The sequence below is a fragment of the Dendrobates tinctorius genome, unplaced genomic scaffold (assembly GCF_039654945.1).
Source record: "Dendrobates tinctorius isolate UK_male_01 unplaced genomic scaffold, ASM3965494v1 ptg000068l, whole genome shotgun sequence".
NCBI lineage: Eukaryota > Metazoa > Chordata > Amphibia > Anura > Dendrobatidae > Dendrobates > Dendrobates tinctorius.
In genome coordinates this window covers 2,965,508-2,992,547 of record NW_027361736.1, presented here as the reverse complement: position 1 = coordinate 2,992,547, position 27,040 = coordinate 2,965,508, and the positions used below count along the sequence as shown (strand labels likewise).

The following is a 27,040-nucleotide window of genomic DNA, read 5'->3' as shown; positions in this document are numbered from 1 at the left end:
TGTATCCACATACGCCGCCGTCTTCGCTGCCTCTCTCTCTTCCTTTGTTCATGGCAAGCAACTGCATACGCCTGAGCCATCGCGATGTCCAAATCCAAGTTGAAGTGAAAACTCTTCCAGCGCAGATCCATGGTCACGAGAAGAATCAAGCAAATGTGAAGAATACTGTAGACAGGGTCTATATATATTAACATACCACACCCACAATGAAGTCCCATTGGTCTTGTGTGTTGTTGAATGGTTGTTTTTTCTTTTTTGTGGGGTTTTTCCAAAATCTGTAAAAAAACGCAAACGCACAAAAAACGCATACAAACGCGCAAAAACGCTGCGTTTTTTTCCTGCATGCGCATAAAAATGCTGGAAAAAAACGCAGCGTTTGTATGCATTTGTATGCGTTTTTTTAATGCGTTTTTTTGCGGGAAAAACGCGCTGCAAAAAAAAGCAAGTGTGAAACTAGCCTAAGGGGGTGATAACGGGGGGTTTGATTTACTATTTATGGCGGGTTTTTAGGTTTGGCGGCTGTCAGACGCTAAAAGACGCTTTTTATTGTAAAAATAGTTTTTGCATCACCACATATTGTGAGCTATAATTTTTCCGTATTTTGACCCACCGAGTCATGTGAGGTCTTATTTTTTGCGGGACGAGTTGACGTTTTCTTTGGTACCATTTTCGGGCACGTGACATTTTTTGATCGCTTTTTATTCCGATTTTTGGGATGCAGAATGAACAAAAACCAGTGTTTCATGAATTTCTTTTGGGTGGTGCGTTTACGCCGTTCCGCGTGCGATAAAATTGATAAAGCGGTTTTATTCTTCGGGTCAGTACGGTTACAGTGTTACCTCATTTAGGTAGTTTTTTTTATGTTTTGTCGTTTTTTTGCAATGAGAACTATTTTATATAAAAAATAATTATTTTTGTATCGCTTTATTCTGCTACAACTTTTTTATCTTTTTGTGGATAACGCTGTATGGCGGCTCGTTTTTTGCGGGACAAGATAATGTTTTCAGCGGTACCATGGATATTTATATGCGTCTTTTTGATCGCGCATTATTGCACTTTTTGTTCGGTGGTATGATAATAAATCATTATTTTTTGCTTCGTTTTTTATTTTTATTTTTTAAGGGGTTCGCTAAAGGGGTTAACTAATGGGACAGTTTTATAGGGCGGGTCGCTATGGACGCGGTGATACCAAATGTGTACTTTTATTGTTTTTTTTTTTTTTTTTGAAAAAATGGATTTATTGGGGATTATTTTGTTTACTAATTTATTTAGCGATTTTTTTTAAATTATTTTTAACACTTTTTTTTTTTTTTACTTTATTACCTTGTCCCAGGTGGGACATCACTGTCCTGTGACAGATCGCTGATCTGTCACATCACAGATCACGGTGACAGATCAGCAATCTGTCACAGGCAGTTCTGCAGACTTCCTCATGCCTGCGCTTTGCAGGCAGTGAGGAAGTCAGCTCCCTACAGGCCCCCGTCGCCATCTTGGATCCGGGGGCCTGTAGGGAAAGAGACCCCCGCAGCAGCGCTGCACATTGAGCTGCCATGGGGGGCTCAGGGAAGCAAGGAGGGAGCCCCCTCCCTGCCGATGCTTCCCTTTAACCCCCGGTACACTGCGATCGCGTTTGATCGCGGTGTACAAGGGGTTAACGTGTCGGGGGCGGTCCGTGACCGCCCCTGACACATTGTGCCGGTGTCAGCTGTGATAATCAGCTGACACCCGGCCGCGATCAGCGGCGCTCACCATGTGGGCGCCGCTGATCTCTGGGACGTAATATTCCGTCCATGGTAATTAGGTCCAGGGTCACATGGACGGAATATTACGTCCCTTGTAGGTAAGGGGTTAAATCAGATTGCACACTGACCCCTGTTATTCAATTAGGCAGGATAGATTGCTGCTTTTTTCACCGACAGAATCTGTGAAAAAAATCACAGCATACTGCGATTTGACTCTTAAATCAGATGAGATTCACCCATTCAAGTCTATGGGTGTGAGAAAAACTGGATGTCACAGTCTGGAATCTGATTTCTACGGATACATTGATATTCTAGAACACAGTAAACTGTAAATGGTCATGTAAATAGGTGATACTGTAAAAAAATGGATAATATGGACGGCAAGTGAGAAAAAAATCATACCACTTTTCGGGATGCAAATGGAATCGATTTTTTATACTGTTGTATACAGTCACACTGATTTTAAATGATATTTACTTGCGCTTGCAGATTAGCACTATGGGTGCAAGAAAATACGTTTCTTTTGTCTTTTTTTTTTTTTTAATTACAGGAGGTAAAAAAAAACCTGTGTGATGGCCACTAAAGGAAAAGCAATGCACTTCAGACAAAGAAAAAAAAAAAATCTATTTAACCTTATAAGGGCCCCATTCATGTTACATGTAATTGTTTTCTCAGTTTTTTTTTTGTTCATAAACACAGGATGTAATCATTATAATCTATGGTGCTATTCAAATGTCTGGAATTTTTCATAGCTGGGGGGGTTGTGCAAAACTCACGGCGACATGTACCTTACATTATTTCCAGTATCACGGATGAAAAATGGCCAATAGAATCCTAAAAAGTCTATGGATCCATGAAAAACACATACAGCACACGGATGGTATCACTGCGCACTCAGTGTGCCATCCATTTACATAGTAACATAGTTATTAAGGTTGAAGGGAGACTTTAAGTCCATCTAGTTCAACCCATATCCTATCCTGACTTGCCCTAACATGTTGATCCAGAGGAAGCCAAAAAAAAACCCATGTGGCAAACAGTAAGCTTCACATTGGGGAAAAAAATTCCTTCCCAACTCCACATACGGCAATCAGACTAGCTCCCTGGATCAACGCAATATTAAGAAAACTAGTGTATATAACCTGTAATATTATACTTTTCAAGAAAGGCATCCAGTCCCTTCTTAAATTTTAGTAGGGAATCACTCATTACAACATCATATGGCAGAGAGTTCCATTGTCTCACTGCTCCTACAGTAAAGAATCCGTGTCTGTGAGTATACTTAAACCTTCTTTCCTCCAGACACAGAGGATGCCCCCTTGTCCCCGTCACAGGTCTAAGAGTAAAAAGATCATTAGAAAGGTCTTTGTATTGTCCCCGCATATATTTATACATTGTAATAAGATCACCCCTAAGCCTTCGATTCTCCAAACTAAATAACTCCAAGTGTAATAACCTGTCTTGGTATTGCAGACCCCCCAGTTCCCTAATCACCTTGGTCGCACTTCTCTGCACCCGCTCCAGCTCGGCTATGTCTTTCTTATACACTGGAGACCAGAACTGTACACAGTATTCTAAGTGTGGTTGCACTAGTGACTTATATAGAGGTAAAATTATGTTCTCCTCATGAGCATCTATGCCTCTTTTAATGCATCCCATTATTTTATTTGCCTTTGCAGCAGCTGCCTGACACTGGCCACTAAATGTGAGTTTGTCGTCCACCCATACACCCAGGTCTTTTTCAGCGACAGTTTTGCCCAGTGTTTTACAATTAAGCACATAATTATACATCTTGTTCATTCTACCCAAGTGCATGACCTTACATTTATCTCCATTAAAGCTCATTTGCCATTTATCAGCCCAAGCTTCTAGTTTACATAAATCCTCCTGTAATATAAAATTGTCCTCCTCTGTTTTGATTACCCTGCAGAGTTTAGTGTCATCTGCAAATATTGAAATTCTACTCTCTATGCCCCCCACAAGGTCATTAATAAATATGTTAAACTTTTAAAAGTATAGGAGAAGCTTTATAATTTATCCATCTGTGAAAACCACTGTCACGCCGCCTCTGCACACTCACCCGGCCTCCGCTCCCACGCAGCAGCCCCCTGCCGCCCGACAGCCACGGCGGTCCCTTCTGACAGGCTTGCGGCCGACGGGGTCTCTGCATGCGCCATAGGCCGCGCCTCCCTCCTGTTTCTTGTGCTCCGGCAATGCTCTGACCCGGAAGCACCTACTGATCAATGGCAGACCAGACAGGGCCATATCAGGCCGTTCCCCCCCTGAGGGAGGCGCCTGATCATTGTGTTTGCTAGCACACTGGGCCCTGTTTCCTCGTGTGCTCTCTGCAGTCTCGCAGTCCTGTCTTCAGTGATTCCTGCAGTAGCCTCGCAGTCCTGCCATCCGTGGTCCCTGCAGTATCCCCGCAGTCCGGTGCTCCGTGGGCCCAGCTATCTATACTCCAGTCCTCCCTCCTGTGTTCCTGCTCCGTCCGGCCATCCACGCTCCCGTCCTTCAGTCCTGCTCCAGTCCTGCCTCCTGTGTTCCTGCTCCATCCAGCTATCCACGCTCCAGTCAGTCCTACTCCCGGTTCTGCCTCCCGTGTGCCTGCTCCATCCTGTTGTCTATGCTTCAGTCCTGCACTCCTACTCCAGTCTGTCCTGAGCCGCCCCTCTCGGTACCGGCTATCATGGTACCCGAATCCCTGGGCCTGCTCCTAACAAACCCTGTATAGGGGTCAGCTCCACCTGGTAGCTCGCCCGGGGCCCCTCAGTGCCACGGTCCAGAGGGTCCACTCCTGGAGATCCCACTTCTGACTAGCCGTGGTAACAACCACACGACACATTGATGATAAAACGGACACGCGAACCGTACACTGATGACAAAGTGGTGATAGAAACGGACACGCGGACCAGTACACTGATGACAAAGTGGTGATGGAAACGGACTGTATACTGATGGTAAAAACAGCGGACACACAGACTAACACAAATGACATACAGATAGTAAAAACAGATACACAGACCGTACACTGATGGTAAGAACAACAGACACAGACTGACACTGATGACATAAACTGACACAAGGACCATACACTGATGACACAAGGACCGTATACGGATGACACACTAATAGTAAATACGGACAAATGGATCGTACACGGATAACACACTAATCCAAAATACAGATGACACCAGTACCATTTTTTCACACAGACACATGAAGGAGACCTAAAGGTGAGTTCAGATTCCACTGTTGCAGGGAACGAGGATCTCTAAATACAAGCTCTCAACCCAAAAATGTGACTTAAGACCATTATAAGTCCATAATACAATACAGGTCTCATTTGACATGAATAAGAATTATCCCCATTAACATGGATTTTCCCAACAGAACACTAAGCACAACTGGAATATTTCTTGACACTTACAGCTATATAGTACACCTTCGCCTTCTCCACCAGCTGCCAGTTCTCCTTCAAGTCAAGGTGCTTTGTTTTATCATAGCAGTTAGCAGCCGCTAAGTTTGCAACCAGAGACCTGAAAATAATACAGATAAAGCTTTATTTGGGAGAAACCAATATGAATCAGTGAACCCTAAAAGGAATGTCACTGTTTACATCAGGTTTTTACGTTAAATGTCTTTATATTGTTTTTTCAACTGTCTGTAATACTAGATCTATTAATACGAATTGTAAACGCTAGCAATTTGTACACTAGCCACTAAGCCAAATATGTTCTGTACAGCTGACCCTTCAGCATTGTCATCACCATGTGTAGGATTACAATGAAGTACAATGATTACTCGTTCTCTCTCTCTCTCTCTCTCTATATATATATATATATATATATATATATATATATATATATATATATATATATATATATATATATATATATATATATATATATATACACACACACACACACACACACACTGTATACACTTTTTTTAAGCATTTTTGAAGCGTTTGTGCCAGATCAGACGCTTCAGAAACGCTTAAAATAAGCATCCCATTAATTTTAATGCATTTTGGCCTTTTTGTGCTGATTGATGCGTTTTTTTCCGCATAGGAAACGCTTATCGGCTAAAAACGCAGCATGCTCATTTTCCGCTTCAGTCCGCGTTTTTAGTCATTTCCTATGAGTCATAGAATCGTAGAGTTGGAAGGGACCTCCTGGGCCATCTGGTCCAACCCCCTGCTCAAAGCAGGATTCGCTAAATCATCCCAGTCAGATGTCTGTCCAGCCTCTGTTTGAAGACTTCCATTGAAGGAGAACTCACCACTTCTCGTGGCAGCCTGTTCCACTCATTGATCACTCTAACTGTCAAAAAGTTTTTTCTAATATCTAATCTGTGTCTCTTCCCATTCAGTTTCATCCCATTGCTTCTAGTCTTTCCTTGTGCAAATGAGAATAAAGTTGATCCTTCTACAATGTGACAGCCCTTTAGATATTTGTAGACAGCTATTAAGTCTCCTCTCAGTCTTCTCTTTTGCAAACTAAACATTCCCAAATCCTGCAACCTTTCCTCATAAGACAGGGTTTGCAGACCGGTCACCATTCTGGTCGCTCTTTTCTGAACTTGCTCCAGTTTGTTGATGTCTTTTTTAAAATGTGGTGCCCAAAACTGGACACAATATTCCAGATGAGGTCTGACCAAAGAGGAGTAGAGGGAAATAATGACTTCACGTGATCTAGACTGTATGCTTCTGTTAATACATCCTAGAATTGCATTTGCCTTTTTTGCTGCTGCATCACACTGTTGACTCATATTCAGTCTGTGATCTATTAGTATACCCAAGTCTTTTTCACATGTGCTGTCACTTAGCCCTATTCCTCCCATTCTATATATGCTTTTTTCATTTTTATTGCCCAGATGTAGTACTTTGCATTTCTCCCTGTTAAAAACCATTCTGTTAGTTGCTGCCCACTTCTCCAGTTTATTTAAATCTTTTTGAATCCTCTCTCTCTCTTCTCTAGTATTAGCTATCCCTCCTAGCTTTGTGTCATCAGCAAATTTAATCAGTTTACCCTCAATTCCTTCATCTAAATCGTTGATAAAGATGTTGAACAATACAGGGCCCAGGACAGAGCCCTGTGGTACCCCACTTGAGACATTCTTCCAACTGGATGTGCAGCCATTTACAACCACTCTTTGGGTCCGATCACTAAGCCAGTTATGAATCCACCTAACAGTTGCCTTGTCCATTCCATACTTAGTCATTTTTTCAATAAGGATTGTATGAGAGACTTTGTCAAATGCTTTGCTGAAGTCAAGATATACTATATCTACAGCATTTCCTTGATCCACCCAATCAGTGATACCGTCATAGAAGGAAATTAAGTTAGTCTGACATGACTTATTAGTTAGAAACCCATGCTGACTCTGTTTAATCACTTCATTCTTATCCAGGTATTGACATACATGTTGTTTAATAATTTGTTCAAAGATCTTTCCTGGTATAGAAGTCAGACTCACCGGCCTATAGTTGCCTGGGTCCACCTTCTTCCCCTTTTTGAAGATAGGAACAACATTTGCTCTTCTCCAGTCTTCTGGCACTTCTCCTGTTCTCCAAGAATTTTCAAAGATTATGGAGAGGGGTTCAAAAATTTCTTCTGCTATCTCCTTCAGTACTCTGGGGTGTAATTCATCTGGACCTGGAGACTTGAATTCATTTAGGTTAGCTAAGTGTTTCCTCACTATCTTTCTGTTTATAGATATCCTGGATTCTTCTATTCCCATAATAGGACAGTGAATAACAGTTGATGTTGCATTTCCTTTCTGAGAGAAAACAGATGCAAAATAGGAATTTAAAAGTTCAGCCTTCTCAACATCCTGTCTTACCATTTCATCATTTTCATCCTGTAAAAATCCTATAGCATCTTTGACTTTTCTTTTACTTTTGACATATCCCCAAAATCCTTTATTATTGCTTTTGACATCTCTTGCAAGCCTCAGTTCATTTTCAGCTTTAGCTAATCTGAATTGTGCCCTGCAGGTTCTGCAGACAGCATTATATTCTTCTTTAGATATGCCTCCCTCTTTCCATTTTATAAACATTTTTTTCTTCCTTTTTAGCATGTGCTTAAGTTCTGTGTTCATCCATCCTGGTTTCCTTAAATGCTTCCTATTCTTCCCTCTTTTCGGAATTGTTAACAACTGTGCTTTGAGAATTTCATTTTTCAAGATTTCCCATCCTTCCTGGACATTTTTGTCTTTAAGGATATCCAGCCATTGGATCCCTCCAATTCTCTTTCTGAATCCCTTAAAATCTGCCTTTCTGAAATCTAACCTTGACGTCTGAGTCTTCACAGGTCTTCCACCTCTAGTTATCCAAAATTCTAAAATAGCATGGTCGCCAGAAGACGTGCGGAAAAAAACGCATAAAAAACGCGTGGTTTTTGTGCAAAAAACACACGTTTTCTGAGAAGAAGTCCGGTTTTGTATCAGTTTTAAAACGCTAACGTGGGCACGTAGCCTTAATGACGGATGTTCCATTCACAATAGGTGACGGTCACAGTTTCCTTGCTCCCCTTAACCCTACAGTGACTTTAGCTTAGATTAGAACATACATAAAAAGCTCACCAGAAAAGTCAGTGCATCAGAGCCAATTTCTTGCAGTCTTATGTCCGTGTGGCTGCTCAAAGAACAATAAGTATGAGTCTACTATTGGCTTAGGCCTCTTTCACACTTCAGTCTTTCGACGTCAGTCAAAAGACTTGCATTAGGGATGGATTGCAACAGATGGCCGTTCGTTGCATCAGTCATTTGACGGATCCATCGGAATTTCAGTGTCCGTCGTCTGGATACAACGGACACAGTAACGTTTTTTGTCTGCGTAGAAAAGACGGCTGGTGACGGATCCGTCGCTGTCAGTCACTTGCTATAATGGCCGCCAATTTGTTTGTTTGTTTTTTTTAAACTGAGCATGCCCGGAAAAATTTACATTCATAGTTTAACCCCAAAAGCCGTTCTGGCACAGAAAATCTCTCTCTCTCCGAGTCCTGTTCCTTTAAATTTCATACACTGGCTGCTGCGACGGATCCGTCCAAAAAACGGATCCGGTGCATCAGTTTTTGCAAATCTGCAACGGTTCTGTTTTTTCACACTTTGACGGATTGGAACTGACGTCAAAAGACTGAAGTGTGAAAGAGGCCTTAGTGGCAAGTGTAAAAATGGCAAGATTATTTATTTGTTTTTGTAACAAAGTGTGATATGATAATCTAATACATTTAACTTAAAAATTTTATAATTTTTGGTAACACATTCCCTTTAAGGTACATCAGGGAAAACACAGAATATGTGTAATGTAAGCACGTTATGTAAGCATTAAAGGCTCTGTCCATCAACACCTCATCTCTCCATTTTTTTTAACTTCTCCTCTCTCCATTGTAGAGATATTTACTTCTAAACTTTGGAATAATGCCCTAACACATTTTATTCAGACCTTTGGCACTTTTACCATAATGCAGCTAGTTCAGCAGGTATAACATAGTGAAAGGTCCTGTAAAACAAACTCCTCAAATCATCTATGCTGCCTTTGTAATTGCAGGATACATGAAAAAGTGAGAGAAGCTTTGTGATGTGTAGATTTGATGGCATTTGGGGTATGGATTCGAGAAAAATTGTGACAGGATCCTACTGGGTGGGTTAGCAAGACCCGATTATCACTATCCCATTATTGCCAGGCATGCCGGTCTCTTCTAATAGTCTCTGCTCTCGATTAAGACATTTCTATACTACATATATATATTAGAGAAATTCTTATCAATTAACGTCAATGCCACAAAAACTAAAGCAATACCAAAAAGGAGTCTGTCAATTCCAAAATGCAAACTGAATTAAATAAGTACTGCATGTAGAGTGCTTAGCCCCTATATAAATCATATTTACAATACACAATTCACTGTTAATGAAATTAGTTTGATAACGCTGTAATATCTTATACACAAATCAGAAGGCTTTGGTGCACTGTAATGTCTTCAATAATTTGCACACTCAGCACTTCCCAGTCTCTGACAGTGAATGCTTGGCCAGTGCACTCTGAAACCCAACCGCGGTACTGCACACACCTACTGACTATGAAGGAATCAGCAACACACATAGTATGGTGGAGGGTTCCTCTTACACCATTGCCTCCTGTCATGACACCACCGTTTCAACACCCAGAAGTGTAGGAGAAAGGAGAGGTCAGTTATGTGCTCCTCCTGTCTTCAGTGCATCACTGAGTAGGTCTACACTGAAGACAAAAGGAGCACAAAACTGATCTCTCCTTCCCTTTGAAGCTGCTCACTACACTTCTAAGTGTACAAGAGGTGGTGCCATGATAGGAGGCAATTCTAGGTGTAGAAGAGGTGGTGCCATGATCGGAGGCAATTCTAGGTGTAGAAGAGGTGGTGCCATGAAAGGAAGCAATTCTAGTTGTAGAAGAGGTGATGCCATGATAGGAGGCAATTCTAGGTATAGAAGAGGTGGTGCCATGATAGGAAGCAATTCAATCAAATTTATTATCGTCAAGTACATATTACATATATACAAGGAATTCTTTGTGGCAAAGAGGCAACATAATATATAACAGATACAACAAGTAACATCCAACAAGACAGATACAGTATATAGTCTACACATGACGATTTAATTGTTGAACAGAGAGTGGATAGAAGCTGTTCATATGGCGGTTGGTGCTGCATTTGGGGAATCTGAAGCGACGTCCTGAAGGGAGTAGTTGGAATGAGGAGTGTCCCGGGTGAGAGGGATCGGATGAAATTTTCAATGCGTGGGATCGAATACGCTTATCATAAAGATCCTGGATTTTAGGCAGGGGGGAACCTATAATTCTCTCTGCTGTTCTGAAAGTCCTTTGTAAGCGGAGTTTGTCATGTGCAGTGGCTCCCCCATACCAGACTATCAGAGAGGAACAAATCACAGATCTGATGACAGCATTAAAGAATAAGATCAGCAGATTCTTAGACAAACCATATCTTTTCAGCTGACGCAGGAAGAACATCCTCTGTTGTGCTTTTCTTATAACAGCATCCACGTTTTTCCCCCATTTAAGATCATGAGAGATAACACCAAGGAATTTGGTCTCTGTGACCCCAAGAACCACTTCGTCATGGATGTAGATTGGAAGTATCTCATGTTGATCTTTCCTAAAATCCACAACCATCTCAGCAGTTTTTTTAGTGTTGAGTACAAGATTATTGGCTTTACACAAGTCACATATTCTTTTCACCTCACTCCGATACAAGTCTTCAGCATTTCCCCTGATGAGACCAATCAGTGTCATATCATAGGCAAATTTCAAGATTTTTACTGAGTCTGCTGAAGAGATGCAATCATTCGTATAGAGAGAAAACAGTAACAGGGACAAAACACACCCCTGAGGTGCCCCGATGTTTGTGACCAAGGTGTCCGAAGTGAATGGTCCAACTTTTACACTCTGTATCCTGTCTGTCAGGAAGTTATAAATCCACAAGCATAAGTTGAGAGGGACTCCAAGAGCTACCATTTTCTTATGAAGTAAATTCGGATCAATGGTATTGAACGCTGAGCTAAAGTCCATGAAAAGAATCCGGACATATGAGTGCAGTTCATCTGTATGATCCAAAATGTACTTCAGTGCCAGATTGACAGTGTCATTTGCCGAACGATTCTCCTTATAGGCAAACTGAAGCGGGTCCCATAGCTTCTGCGTGAATTTTATCAGGTGGGACATCATAATTCTTTCGAAGACTTTCATAGCTACAGATGTGAGTGCTACTGGTCTATAGTCGTTCAACTCAGAGGATCCCACTTTCTTGGGGACAGGGATAATTGTGGAACTTTTCCAACACTGACGTACAACGCACTCTTTCAGTGACACATTGTATATATTTGTCAGTATAGGGGCAAGCTGGGTAGCACATACTTTCAGACACATTGGAGATACACCATCAGGGCCAGGTGGCTTTTTGACCTTAAGTCCCTTCAGGATGCGTATCACCTCTGCCTCAGAGATCACTACTTGGGTGTTGCACAATGAATGATCTTTATATGAACAGACTGAGGAGCTTAGAGATGAATAGCCACTGTGTGTAGAGCTTGCCTCAAATCTGCAGTAGAATTCATTTAACTCTGCTGCCAGACTTCTGCTGGGGTTCACTATAGTGGGGTGGCTTTTATAATTGGTGACCTCTCTTAATCCTCTCCATGCAGATCTAGTATCTTTTGATGAGAACCTTTCCTCCAGAATATTTGCATACTCGTGTTTGGCTAACTTGATCTCTTTAGATAGCGAGTTCCTAAGTTTCTTGAATTCAGTAATATCGCTTGCTTTATAAGCCTCCTCTTTTCTCTTACGGATCAAACTGACTTTATTTGTAAACCACGGCTTGTTGTTTCCCCGAAAGTGGACAGATTTGGATGGAATAAACGTGTCTTCACAAAAACGGATATATGAGGACACTGCATCAACCCATTCATCCAGACCCGAGCATGTTTCCTGGAATACCTCCCAGTCCGTGCATTCAAAGCATGCTTGTAGTTGCAATTTTGCCTCCTCAGACCATGTCTTCTTTGTATAAACTGTAGGTTTGGATGTTTTCAACCTTTGCCTGTAGGCTGGAATTAAATGAATTAGACAATGATCTGAAAAGCCCACTGCTGCTCTCCTCACTGCCCTGTAGGCCCCTTTTATGACTGTATAGCAGTGATCAAGCGTTTTGTTCTCTCTCGTGAAGCAGTTTATATGTTGAGTAAATTTGGGGAGATCCAGGTTGAGTTTTCCTTTGTTAAAGTCCCCCATTACGATCACAAATGCTTCTGGAGATCCTTTCTTCCATTCTGATATTTTGCAAGCTAATTCACCAATAGCAGCTTTAACAGATGCTTGAGGGGGAATATATACTGCAACCAGAACCATAGATGAAAACTCTCTTGGAGAGTAAAATGGTCTACAATTGAGTGCAAGGTACTCTAGATCTGGAGAGCAACCTTTTCCCAGTATGTTAACATTACAGCAACAGCTAGTGTTGATGTAGAGACATACCCCACCCCCCCTTTGTTTACCTGAAGCTACACAATCATGGTCAGCTCTGTAGATAACAAAACCAGGTAGATCCAGACTACAATCAGGGATGGTCTCATTCAACCAGGTTTCAGTAAAACAAAGAGCAGCTGAATTGGCCATATCAGATCTCATGTTACAAAGTAAGCTCAGATAGTCCATTTTGTTAGATAAGGAACGGACATTAGCCAAGTGGAGTGAAGGAAGAGCTGTTCTGAACCCTCTCCTCCGAAGGCGTGCCAGGACGCCTCCTCTCCTACCTCTCTTGCAGTACACCTCCACAGGTTTCACAGAAGTAATGGATTTTATGTACTCAATTGTTGAATTAGCAATCATGCTCCAAGAAGGGGAGTCCATGAGAAATTGCGGATGATTCCAGAATAATAAATCGTCCCTTGAAATCATAAGAGTAGGTTTACAGAGTGCAGTGGCCATGATTACACTCAGCTTGTAGCTATAAAGACTGAACAGTCACAGCTTAGGCCTCTTTCACACTTCAGTTTTTTACAATCAGTCACAATCCGCCAGGTTTTGAAAAAAAACGGATCCTCAATTTTGTTTTGAGGATCCGTTTTTTTCCCCATTGACTTTCATTAATGGCGGATTGTGACGGATTGCTGTCCGTTGTATCCGTTTTTTTGAGGATCCGCCAAAAGTTTCTGTCCGTCACCATCCTCAAAGATTTCAAAACGGAGCTTGCAACGTTTTTTTCTCTGGCGGATCCTCCAGACACTCATTTAACCCGAAATTCTATCTGGGTGCTGGACAAAAAAAAAAAATTCTCTCTCTCTCATTCTCTCTCTCATTCTCTCTCTCGGCCAGCGTTTCCTTTAAATTTCCTCATTTTAAGGATCCATCTGAAAACGGATCCTGTGGCATCCGTTCACATCAGTTGAGAACGGATCCGCTTGTCTGACTTTTTGGCGGATTTGAACTGATGCAAAAAAAACTGAAGTGTGAAAGAGGCCTTAGCAGAGTTAAAAGTACAACTTTCCATAAAGGGTGCTCCCAGCACTGCTGGGGGGGAGGGCATGGGTGCAACAAGACAGGGACATCAGGGGACACGCCAACAGTCAGTCCAAACCTGCCCAGCTCACCCCTTCAGCTCCACCTGGACCACAAGATCTCCAGAACATCTCCAGCACCGCACACTCCACCAGTTTTCCTATCCCGGGATCATCTGCTTGCTGGAAATGGGTACCAGTTGTAGTAAAGTTGGCAGGCAGCCAGCAGCTTCACTCTCCCAGCTAAAACCAGGCACGGAGCTCCACGAGGACAGAAAGACACCGGTCCCAGCTGGTCGCAGTCTCCACACTACTCCCAGCTCTGCCGAATCCTGTAGCCCTACAGCTCCACATGGACCACAAGATCTCCAGAACAACTCAAGCACCGCACACTCCACCAGGTTTCCTATCCTGGGATCATCTGCTTGCTGGAAATGGGTACAAGTTGTAGGAAAGTTGGCAGGCAGCCAGCAGCTTCACTCTCTCCCAGCTGAATCCAGGCATGGAGCTCCACGAGGACAGAAAGACACCGGTCCCAGCTGATCGCAGTCTCCACACTACTCCCAGCTCTGCCGAATCCTGTAGCTACGCAATGGTGAGTGAACCAAAGGGAGAATTAACAATTAAACGGGGAAAAAACTAAAAAAACTCAGGAGCCTCATGCCAGAGCAGCCATCTCTCGGCGCTCCTCCTCTTCTAGGTGGAGAAGAGGAGGTGCCATGATTGGAAGCAATTCTAAGTGAATAGGTAATGCCATGATAGAATGCAATTCTAGGTGTAGAAGAGGTGGTGCCATGATAGGAGGCAATTCTAGGTGGAGAAGGGGTGGTGCCGTGATTGGAGGCAATTCTCGATGGAGAAGAGGAGGTGCCATGATAGGAAACAATTCTAGGTGGAGAATAGGTGGTGCCATGATAGGAGGCAATTCTAGGTATAGAAGAGGTGGTGCCATGATAGGAGGCAATTCTAGGTGGTGAAGAGGTGGTGCCGTGATTGGAGGCAATTCTTGGTGTAGAAGAGGTGGTGCCATGATAGGAGGCAATTCTAGGTGTAGAAGAGGAGGTGCCATGATAGGAAGCAATTCAAGGTGGAGAAGAAGAGGTGCCATGAGAGGAAGCAATTCTAGGTGGAGAATAGGTAATGCCATGATAGGAGGCAATTCTAGGTGTAGAAGAGGTGGTGCCATGATCGGAGGCAATTGTAGGTGGAGAAGAGGTGGTGTCATGGTAGGAGCAATGATGAAAGGGGGACCTGTTTCCATACTGTTTGTGCGCCAATGATTGCTTCATAGGTTAAGGTTCAGGCAACGCTTTCTCTGGCCAAATGTGTCCTGTCAATCAGAGACAGCAAACTGTTCAGTATGCAAATTGGGGAAGGAGTAAACTCCTGGCGACGGCAATCTCGGCCACGGCAAGAGTGCAAAAAAAACACCATCATTTGCATTTGGAATATAAAAAGCTTTCAAACTAATTTCAACGATGAAAAGCATACTGCTAATATGATTTTTTAAGAGCCAAGTCCCCTACAACAGGGGTCCCCAACCGCCGGTCCGCGGCCCAGCACCGGGCCGCTGCAGTGCCCTTGCCGGTCCGCGGACACAAGGGGAGCCAGGGGCGGTCAGTGGTGTAGCGGGGGCTGGGGCGGCGCGCAGCAGTTCTTAGCGGCGGCCAGGGAGCGATCCAAGCAGCTCCGCTGCCTGCAAGAGGGAATAGCAGGAGCGGAGCTGCAAGGACCTGTCCACTGCGTCCAGCTTCCTGCCGCCGCCCGCGCTTCCTGTCTCTGACTGACACAGAGAGGAGAGCGCGGCCGCTGCTGTGTCAGAGCGAGGAAGCGCGGGCGATGCTGCGGACATGTGAGAGGAGAGAGGTGGTGTGTGTGTGTATGTCTGTCTGTGTGTGTACATGTATGTCTGTGTGTGTACATGTATGTCTGTGTGTGTGTGTGTGTGTTGGTCTGTGTTTGTGTAGCCTGGCCCTGGAGGAGATGGGGACATGAGGAGAAGACCGTGAGGGGAGTGATGGAGAGATGGCAGTGATGGGGTGAAGGGAGTGATGGGGTGAAGGCAATGATGGAGAGAAGGGAGTGATGGGGTGAAGGCAATGATGGGGAGAAGGGAGTGACGGGGTGAAGGCAATAATGGGGAGAAGGGAGTGATGGGGTGAAGGCAATGATGGGGAGAAGGGAGTGATGGGGTGAAGGCAATGATGGGGAGACAGCAGTGATGGGGTGAAGGCAATGATGGAGAGATGGCAGTGATGGGGTGAAGGCAATGATGGGGAGAAGGGAGTGATGGGGTGAAGGCAATGATGGAGAGAAGGGAGTGATGGGGTGAAGGCAATGATGGAAAGAAGGGGGTGATGGAGCACTCATTCAAAACCTATGGTGAGTTGAGTCACATTATAAATGTTATTTAATTATAAGTATGCACTGCTACACTACAACCGTGTCCATAGCCCCACCCCCTTATGACAAAAGCCCCGCCCCTGCCACACCTCCATCCCCGCCCTGCCGGGCCATGGAAGAATGGTCTTGCTTGAAACCGGTCCCTGGTGCAAAAAAGGTTGGGGACCACTGCCCTACAACACTGTTTAATTAGTTCAGTTTCCATTTCAGGGTTGACAGATTTAAATTAAGAAAGAACAAAAGCACATTTCCATACATCATCACGTAATGGTTTTCACTTCAGTGTAACTACTCTAAATCCACATGTACATTAAGAATATGATCATATCTGACTATTTCATGACTTGCACCCTGAAGTTCTCACCAGTTTCCCTTTTGCAGCCTATATGCCTCATTTTCCGTTGTCGCTGAATTCAGTTGCAGAGTCTGAGACAACATGCAATCACGTCCACCATACACAGGAGATTCTGCTCCCCCAGAACCAGAAGCATGGAGGGAACCTACTGCAGTCCTGAGCAGGACTGAGCAAGAACTGGGCAAGAAAGGACACTAATAGTTGTAGCAGGTTTGTTCTCTTCTCTCTGAAGCTGCTTCCTTGCCTCCTCCGGCAGCCCCTCTGCATAGACTTCTATTGGCAGCAGTTGTAACATGACCACATAGTGAAGCTGAAAACCCATCTTTTCTCTTCCTCTTTATAGGCTAATTTTAAAAGTGAATAATCATTGTAGTGAGGGGAGACGCAGCGGCTAATAAGCAAAAAAAAACCATTGTCCTGTTTTCGGAAAATAACTTAAATTTCTTACCTTCACTTGTACCATTGATTTTTGAATTGTTTGTTAAACCGACAGCAACTTGTCCTCTTAGAACGCCATTAATCAGTAATTGATCAATTATAAATGATAATTCAGCAAAAGTCTACGAGTTGAGGCTTAGGGCCCCGTCACACATAGCGACTCACCAGCGATCACAACAACGATATCAACTTGTCAGGATCGCTGGTGTGTCGCTACATGATCGCTGGTGAGCTGTCAAACAGGCAGCTTCACCAGCGACGCCAAGCACGTGGCGTCGCTGTGTACGTTAGTTACCAGCGCGCTGATGCAGGGAGCTGGTAACTAAGGTACACATCGGGTTTCTAAGCAGCGCGCGTCACTTAGAAACCCGATGTGTACCTTGGTTACCAGCTCCCTGCATCAGCACGCTGGTAACTAAGGTACACATCGGGTTTCTAAGGTGACACGCGTGGCTTAGAAACCCTGCGTTTATCCTAGTTACCAGCGCGCTGATCGCTGCTCTCCCGCCTGTCACACGCAGCGATGCGTGCTGGCCAGCGGGAGACCAGCGATAAAATAAAAAAAAAAAATGTCCTGGCTATTCCAGGACGATCAGCGATAACCGGCAGTGGGGCCGGTCGCTGGTCAGTGTCACATACAGCAATCTCGCTGGTGAGATCGCTGTTGCGTCACAAAAATTGTGACTCAGCAGCGAAATCGCTATGTGTGACGGGGGCTTTACACCACATGCATTGCGATGTGAACAAAGACCAAGTAAAAATATTGTGTAGACAAAGAAAGAAGTCATTCTCAAGATCACTGAAAGAGCAAACACGGCACGATGAGGGGGCCGACTGACCTGTTGTCCCCAGTGATACATGCCGCACAGGTGCCTGTAGGCTGCTCACTCTGCTCATAATAGCGGGCATCAACGTGTACCTCTTCAGTTTTCTTTTTCAAGATTTCGCCAAACTTGTCTTTGCCAATGCATCCAAAAAATGTGGCCACCTTAAAGGGCTTCTGGATCATCCACTGTAACAAAGAAAATTGGGATTTTCAAATTTAATGTAGATCAAAGGAAAGCTTCCGTAACAGGATATTCCTTGACGAAACACTACAGAAGTACACAACAGACGTCCAATTCAGAGCTGAATAAAAAAAAACACAAGTATTTGGGTTTTTTTCTTCCTAAAGACAAAGTTACATTTTTAATGGGATGGAACTGGAAATGCTCCTTTTTTGTATCCTGTGGAAGAATTGAGATAGGATTATTCTGTTTCTATGTTTATCAGAAGTGAAAACTAACAAGATGCAACATGGCAGGTGGAGTTCCCAGGTCCAGTAATCACCCACATGAATCACACCCAATGAACAGTCTCAAAGTGATGAAAAGCGGATGCCCTTTAAGGCTATGTGCGCACTCTGCGTATTTGCTTGCAGAAACGTATGCAAGGTTTCGGCATCTCTTGGCAGATCGCAGCGGAAAATACAAGTGTTTTTGCATGCGTTTTTGTAAATCCATAGAGCTATATTATAAAAAAAAAAAAGAAAAGACGAAGGCTGATGACGAAACGTGCGTCGGGGTGGGTTCATCCAAGGGGCACACTGCACAAACTTAAGGTATTAATTGAGTACTTATCCCTTATCTTTTAACCATGGAATTTCTAACAAATTATTATGATCTGAGTATACGTGATTGATCAAGCCAGTTTATCTTTTGCACAAGCACTTTATGTACATTTTTTGATCTCTCACCTTATCTTCACATGCCTGGATAAATTCACTACTTAGTATTGCTCCATTTCAGCAGCATTTAGATATTCATCTTAGGCTGGTTTCACATTAGCGTTTTTGTGCGCAGCGCATCGTGCGCATGCATCATGCGTACCTATGTTTAACATGGCGCACGCATGGTTTTGCATTTGCATGCGTTCGTCTGCGCTTTTCTGTGCATGCGTTTTTTCCAGGTGTGCGTCTAGACGTACCGGACGCAACATGTTGCATTTTTTGATCCGCCCAAAGGCGTAAAAAAACCAAATGCGTAGGCTTGCGCATGAAATGCGTCAAAACAACGCATTACAGTCTATGGGAACACAGGTGTGCGCATGGACATGCGTACGCCTGCGTTTGCATACACATGCGTTTTAAGAGTAAACATGTCTAGAAACTGGTTAAAACGCATGTGCATAAAAAACGCAAACGCATGCAAAAATGCATGTGTTTTTGCATGCATTTCTACTTGCGCACGATGTGCTGTGCACAAAGACGCAAATGTGAAACTAGCCTTACATGCTGTAGTTTACAGTTTGAAATAGTTGCAACTCTGCACACAGGCACAGCATTAGTCAGCTAAAACACTTCAAACTGCTGTCTGGAAAGACACGCCACAGGTCCGTCTCTGTGGGTGAGCCGCGGGCATCGGTACACACATAGTGGGCATGAAATTTCTTGAAATCCCATCCACTATGCTGTAACATCTGGCTGCTGCAGGTTGCATGCTGCAGATGTACGCAGCGTCCAACCCGCAGCATTAACTGACCGTGGGAACATACCCCAATATATCTGTAAAAAGAAAATCTTTTTTTTCTTCCTTCCCAGAATCCAACTTTCAATTAGCTTATTTCAAGTGACAAAAAAAAAACGCATGCAATGAAAAAACGCATCAAAAATGCAGCTGACCTGCCAGTGACCTCAGATGCAGATTTGGTGCAGATTTCACATGTGTCAAATCCTGAGCAAATACTGAGCCATTCCTGACCGTGGGAACATTGCCTAAGGGTATGTTTCCACGGTCAGGAAACGATGAGGATTGGACGCTGTGTATAGCCGCAGCGTCCAGATTTTACAGCATAGTGGAGGGGATTTTATGAAATCCCATGTCCACTATGCGTTCAAAGACGCAGGTGGCAGACCTGCGTATATGCATATGCGGCGAGTCTTTCTAGACTGCAGCATGTCTATTTATCTTGCGGAGATGCTCAGTCTCCGCAAGATAAATTACACAGTCTATGTATAGGATGCGGTGATTCATTGAACAAATGTGGAATCAACGCGCGTACAACAGAGGGCAGCACTCTGGGTGGAGCTGCGTCCAAAGTGCTGCCAATACGCCACGTGGAAACATACCCTAAAGCCCCCATTACATTTAACGATGCACCAGCGATCCCGACCACGATATGACCCGGTCAGGATCGCTGGTGCATTTCTCACTAGCGATGCAGCAGCGGTCGGCGGTCGTTACTTACCGGTCAGACGCGGCGATGATGACGACCGTCTACTGCCCGCGTCCATGGCTCGCTTGTCGGCGCCAGCAGGAAACCGACGACGAGAAGTGGACCAGGCCGATCTCGCGCGATCAGCAATATCCAGCGGGGGGGGCTGGTAGGTGGAGAGTGTCACATGTAGCGATATCGCTATGTGTAAAGCCCCCTTTAGATTACAGTTTGCTCTCATGCTGACATATTAAAGTTCAATTGATTCAACATTACACAATGGAGGTGCAGGCGGTGAACTTTTTATGATGAAAAGGCTTTGCTTTTTATGGAAGAGGAAGGAAGGAATTAAACTATCCCAGAGAGCCCCAACAGACTGCTAATGAAACAATACTCAGGGATGGATGGAGGGAGGATAATGAGGAGGGGGCTGGGGGAGACACTGGAAAGCGAGCCTGGTTCTCATTACAGCCGATAAGCTTATGCACTCAATCTTCGGGGTGAACTAAAAGCTGCACCAAATTGCTGGCACACTGAAGAGACGGTAGGGACACTTTGAATTGATTTCTGTACAACATAAAAAAAATTCCATTAGTAATCATAGGCATTGTCTTGGTTCACAGAGAGGTGAACAGCGATTAAATCTAAATCCTACATAATGCATACAGTTCACAGGCACTGACAATTATAGCTAATTTGTTACGAATATTTGTTGTAACCTTGCTAAATCAATAAGTCTTAGGGTACGAGCAGACAATTCTGCATCCCTTGGCAGGAAAAAAAGCAGAGCAAAATAGGTGTGTTTTTGTTGTGTGTTTTTTTTTTTTTTAAACATGCATGCATGTGTGAAAAAGTGATTGCCCAGAATACAAATGGCAAAAATGATGCTGCCTAAGATTACCTACTTGTTTAGATGTCTCCCCCTCAAGTTCCCATCTAGATGGATAGGGCTCCTGCAATCCTTATTGGGCAAGTTTATTTGGAAAAACAAAAAAACAACAGTGGCACTCGGGGCTCTGCATTTCCAATATTCCTGCGGTGGCATGGGTGTCCCAAATCTATCTTTGTACCACAAGGCAGCCATTCTCAAGGCCGCAAAGGATTGGTGGTGGGCTGGGGTTCTTAATTATAGATGGCTCCAAATAGAAAGACAGTTTGCTTCCCACATGTCTACTAGACTTTTGCTAGAGATCGAACTGAAGCCTCTGAATTTGAATTTTCCCTTACATACAATGTCCTAATTGATTTCTTATTGGAATAACCTTAATAGAACACTAACAAAATCCCTATTTACATGCATTTCTGTAAAAGCGATAGAGGCACACATCTCTGGGTTGTTGCTAGACCTGTGGGTGGGGTCAGGTGTAAGCACCCTTGACAAATTCTTAGATGGCCCTGTTTTCCCCCCTTTTGCAGATTTGTCCCAACTTTACAAGAATCCCAAAATGTGCTTTTATCAGTGCCTCCAAATTTGTCATTTTATCCATTCGTGTACATTTCCAGCTGGGTGGAGTCCTGACCCATCAGACACGATGCGGAAATAATTTAAAGTAGAATATCCAAATACACATGGATTGTCTCTGTTTTATATGGATCTTAATTTGACAGGGGAATCTGTCAAACTCCCTTATATGAATGTCTGGGAGAAAGCACTATCTTTTTCATCCACCCCCGAACACTGGTGGACTGCGGCCACACTTACTAAAAGGTACTCCTCCTGCATTAATCATGTTGAACAACTAAAGATACATATGAACTGGTATATGACCCCTTATAAAATTTCCAAATTTCATAAATCATATTCCTCATTATGCTGGAAGGGATGTGATAAAAAAGGGGATCTGGATCATGTGAAAAGTGATTGCCCCTTCCCTTTAAAACATAAAATAACTGTAGTTTATCACATCTTTGGGAAGCGGAGTTCAAATTCCCTAGCCACACCCAGGCCTGATTACTGCCACACCTGTTCTCAATTAAGAAATCACTTAAATAGGACATGCCTGAGAAAGTGAAGTAGACCAAAACATCGTCAAATTTTATACAGGTGTATCTCACAAAATTAGAACATCATCAAAAAGTTAAATTTATCTCAGTTTTTCAATACAAAAAATGAAACTCATTATATAGAGTCAATACAAACAGTGACCTATTTCAAGTGTTTATTTGTGTTAATGTTGATAATTATGGCTTACAGCCAATTAAAACCCAAAAGTCATTATCTCAGTAAATTAGAATACTTTATAACACCAGCTTGAAAAAAAATTATTTTAAAATACGAAATCTTGGCCTACTGAAATGTATATTCAGTAACTTCACTCAATACTTGGTCGGGGCTCCATTTGCATCAATTACTGCATCAATGTGGCGTGGCATGGAAGCGATCAGCCTGTGGCACTGCTGAGGTGTAATGGAAGGTTGCTTTGATAGGAGCCTTCAGCTCATCTGCATTGTTGGGTCTGGTGTCTTATCTTCCTCTTGACAATACCCCATAGATTCTCTATGGGGTTAAGGTCAGGCGAGTTTGCTGGCCAATCAAACACAGTGATACTGTTGTTTTTAAACTAGAAATAGGTACTTTTGGCAGTGTGGACAGGTGAAATTTCTATCTCCAAAAAGCTTGTCGGCAGAGGGAAGCATGAAGTGCTCTAAAATTTCCTGGTAGACAGCTGCGCTAACTTTGGTCTTGATAAAACACAGTGCTCCTACACCAGCAGATGACATGTGTTCCATAAACCATCATTGATTGTCTTCAGCTCCTGCCACCGGGGAAAAGCGCTTACTGTAGCGCTTCTTCCCCTGTGCCAGTGCATGTCACACGGAGGACATCAATTTGTGTTCTCCGTGTGCGAGACGTTTGGCAGTCCATGCGGATGGTAAAAAACGGACATGCCTGAGTGGTTTGTCCACAGACATACGGTCCGTGGAAACAGACTGACGTGTGCATAGACCCATTCATTTGAATGGGTCTACGTGTGTACGTGTAAGACACTGATGTGTGAAACAGTCCTATAACTTTGTGCCAAAAAACAGCAGCCATGGGTTCTTCTAAGCAGCTGCTTAGCACTTTGAAAATGAAAATGGTGGCGTCCCATAAAGCAGGAGAAGGCTATAAGGAGATAGCAAAGAGTTTTTAAGTTGCCCTTTCCTCTGTCCAAAATTTAAGAAATGGCAGTTAACTAGAACAGTGGAGGTTAAGATGAGGTCTGAAAGACCAGTCAAATTTTCAGTAAGAACTGCTCATAGGATTGTTGGAGAGGCAAGTCAGTACTCCTGCTTGACTGCAAAAGACCTTCAGAAAGATTTAGCAAACTCTGGAGTTGTGTTACTTGGTTCTACTGTTCAGAGACACCTGCACAAATATGGCTTTCATAGAAGAATCATCAGAAGAAAACATCTCCTGCGTGATCACCATAAAAAAAGAATTACTCTTACCGGTAATTCGGTTTCTAGGAACCTTCCACGACAGCCATATCGGAGGATGTCTCCCTGCACTAATGGGGGACAGGAAATGCACAAGAGGTTAAATAACCCTCCCCTTCCTACTACCTCCAGTGTTTTTTCTGTACACACTAGCATGTATAGTTACCACCAAAGTGCAGGAATCATCCAGTAGAATATCAGATAGGGAGGGAAATTAGTGCTGTCGTGGAAGGTTCCTAGAAACCGAATTACCGATAAGACTAATTCTATTTTCTCTAGTCACCTTCCACGACAGCCATATCGGAGAAATACCAACAACTAATTTCTTAGGGAAGGACAACAGCCTGCAGAACACGTCTGCCAAACGTTAAATCCCTGTTGAAATTTAGACTATAATGTCTAGTGAATGTGTGGACAGACGACCAGGTGGCGACTCTGCATATCTGCTCTGAAGATGCGTTCCCTCTTTCTGCCCATGATGTTGCTACTGAACGAGTAGAGTAGGCTCTTAATGATGTAGGAGGGGGAACGTTCTGTGACAAGTAGGCGAGGTTGATCGCTTGCTTAATCCAATTCGCGATTGTATTTTTTGCCGCCTTTTTGCCTTTATTTCGACCTGAAATCTAAATGAATAAATTCTGGTCAATCCTCCAACTCTCCGTCTGCTGGAGGTAGAAGAGAACTACTCTGCGGACATCGAGGGTGTGGAACACTTCTTTCGAGTTGGAGGGGTTTGGGCAGAAGGAAGGCAATATAATGTCCTGAAATCGGTGAAGATTCGAGACTATCTTAGGCATAAAGGAGGGATCTAATCTCAGGATGATGCTATCCCTCCATGATGGTTAAATATGGCTCCTGTATTGAAAGGGCCTGCAATTCACCTATGCGTCTTGCGGTAGTAATTGCTACCAGGAACACGGTTTTTAGAGTCAAGTTTTTCAGAGTTGTGGAACACAGTGGTTCAAATGGCTCACTGGTCAAGCCCCTGAGAACTAGGTTCAAGTCCAAGGGGGGGGATCTGGCTACGGAGTTGTATTGTAAGGGTTCCAATGGATTGTAATGAATAAGAAAATGCTCACACAAGAATTGAATTTACTGAATTGATTTACTATATAAATGATAAGATTAAAATATAAAACTATAAATACATATGCATTAATCTGAAACAGGCATTCATACATTACATTATTCAGATAGTCTCATCTCAGTCCTCTCTGGTCTGTCACATCTCTTTCGCTGTCTATCCCTCTCTGCTAATCAGTACCCTCCTTTTATATATAAAAACTTCTCTAAAGCCTTTGATGTCCCAAAGTAAGTGTGAAACTTAAACAGTATCTATCCTTGGACACCAGTGAGACGACCCCCTAGGCCAAATAGATGAGATTTCACCAGTTGACAATCTATGGGGAAAGTTAACACACCCAATCTAATTATGCAACGAAGGTAATTTGTTGGTAGATAAGTGTAAGCCAGTTACTTGCTCTGCTTGGACAATTTGACCATCTAGTTGAAACAAGTTTCATTGACCTTCCAGGAAAGTTCAAAGAGATTATATATATATATATATATATATATATATATATACACATATACACATACACATATATCTGATTGAAACTATAATTATAGTTGGTATTAATTAATTGGAGTGTTGAAACGATTAAAAATAAATCATAGTATACATTCCACCCCTTGGTTTCCATCACTTTAATTAATTAACCTGCCACTAAAATATACCATTTATCATTATTTGCATTGCTCCTTTATATATATTTATTTATTTGCTACCAATAGAAAACCGCTTGGTAAAAAATAACATCCTGGGCTTAAAACGGAACAAAAACAACATTGGACCAGCAGGTACTGAAATATCAAATGTCTGTAGAAATCTTCTTTCTTCGGATCTTCTTGACCATAATTTTTAAATGGGTCTCTGTTGCAGGGAAGCATGGGGATTATTATGCCCTCATCACTTTGGGGTGACTTCACTACTTTCCCTGTTTAGCAAAAGAACAGACTCTAAAGAGCAATCTGTCCCTGCCCTTCATGACATTAACCCCTCGTTTCTCCAAAGCAATGGGTGAGGGAAGTGCAGGTGTCCATGGCTGAGCATAAGAGTACCTTTCATCTTCTATTGCTGCAGCTGTTCAGGGCCTCACTTTATATGCCATTTGCATCAGCTGGCAGTCATGAGGATTGACCCTGGTTGACGGTTCAGCATCATCTGGGCTCAGTCTCAGCGCTCAATTAGACATCTTCAGTCTACACACAAGACACAGCCTGCACTGGGGGAAAGTGAAGTTCACAATCATACTTGAAAGTTCCAAAGTCTTGGCAGAGCTAACTCAGTCCAAAGCAACAGCCCAAAATAACTCAGTCCTGGTGGCTTGTTTTCCACCCCTTGATCAAATGAATCAAACAAAATTACTTTAGGTTTGTTGGTCCAAATTGTGCCCAAAATGACCTTTGAAATTTTCTACTGTAGCAAATATTTCTACTCTAGATAATACTACATAAAATATATATCATATGTGTATGGACTTATACACTGATCAAACACATCAAATTCAGGTCAATCACATTTGCATATTAATGATGATCATAATTACCAGTACAATCATGTTCATGGAGATCACAAAATAATGTTACTACTAATCAGAATCAAAACAATTACATGTTAAGGAAAACCGAACCCAAACCAATTTGCTATTAACCCAATTCTAGCAAATTATTTTTACATAATATACACATTACATCAACACACACTCTGGCTAAACCTAATGCATTCATTCAGTAAGCAGGAGAGATTCTCATTTATATATAAACACACACTTTGGGTACCCACACATTTGCATTGCATGACTCAGGTGTAGGTGAACAAAGCTATATCAAGACATTAACAAACTAGCATTCGTTGAAATCATTTAACATATATATTCTTCAAAACCCAATTTGCATGGGAGATCCCAAAAAAAAAAAAAAAAATGTTAAAACTCAAAAATAAGTCATAAAATATAATCTTATATGAGGTAGATGGACTCCTTTTTTACTACTGCAGGAATGAACTATTTACTGTGCACTGTATTTGCATGTTAATTAAATGGCCAAGGTTTCTTCTTTCACTCCTGCAAACAAAAGGTTAATTACACCCCCCACCCCCCAATCCAACATGTAGTGGACTGAAAAGAGAAAAAAAACAATTCCTTTAAAAACCAAGAATGCTAAACACAGTACAATTAAAATTCAGAAAATGAGCTCATAAAAAATAAAAATATACCAAATAAAAAGTAAAAATACCAATTTTAATCAAGAGATATCCATGACAAATACACAAAGCACATACAGTGACAAAGACAAACACTTAAGATAAATAGATGACTTATTTGCACTGTCAACCCCCCCAGTATATTATCAGTCATCTAACTTTAGGTCAGTC

General features: G+C 42.7%; 1 protein-coding gene across 5 annotated transcripts in view; it reads right to left on the bottom strand.

Moving 5' to 3' along the window:
• ADK (adenosine kinase) overlaps positions 1 to 27,040 on the bottom strand; it is a 569,255-nt gene that overhangs the window by 154,289 nt on the left and 387,926 nt on the right. For all 5 annotated transcript variants that reach the window (XM_073581043.1, XM_073581046.1, XM_073581045.1 and 2 more), the window contains 2 exons: positions 17,832 to 18,004; positions 5,173 to 5,281 (listed from right to left, as the gene is read on the bottom strand). In XM_073581043.1, coding sequence (XP_073437144.1) covers positions 5,173 to 5,281; positions 17,832 to 18,004 — 282 coding nt within the window. The remainder of the gene's footprint in view (positions 1 to 5,172; positions 5,282 to 17,831; positions 18,005 to 27,040) is intronic.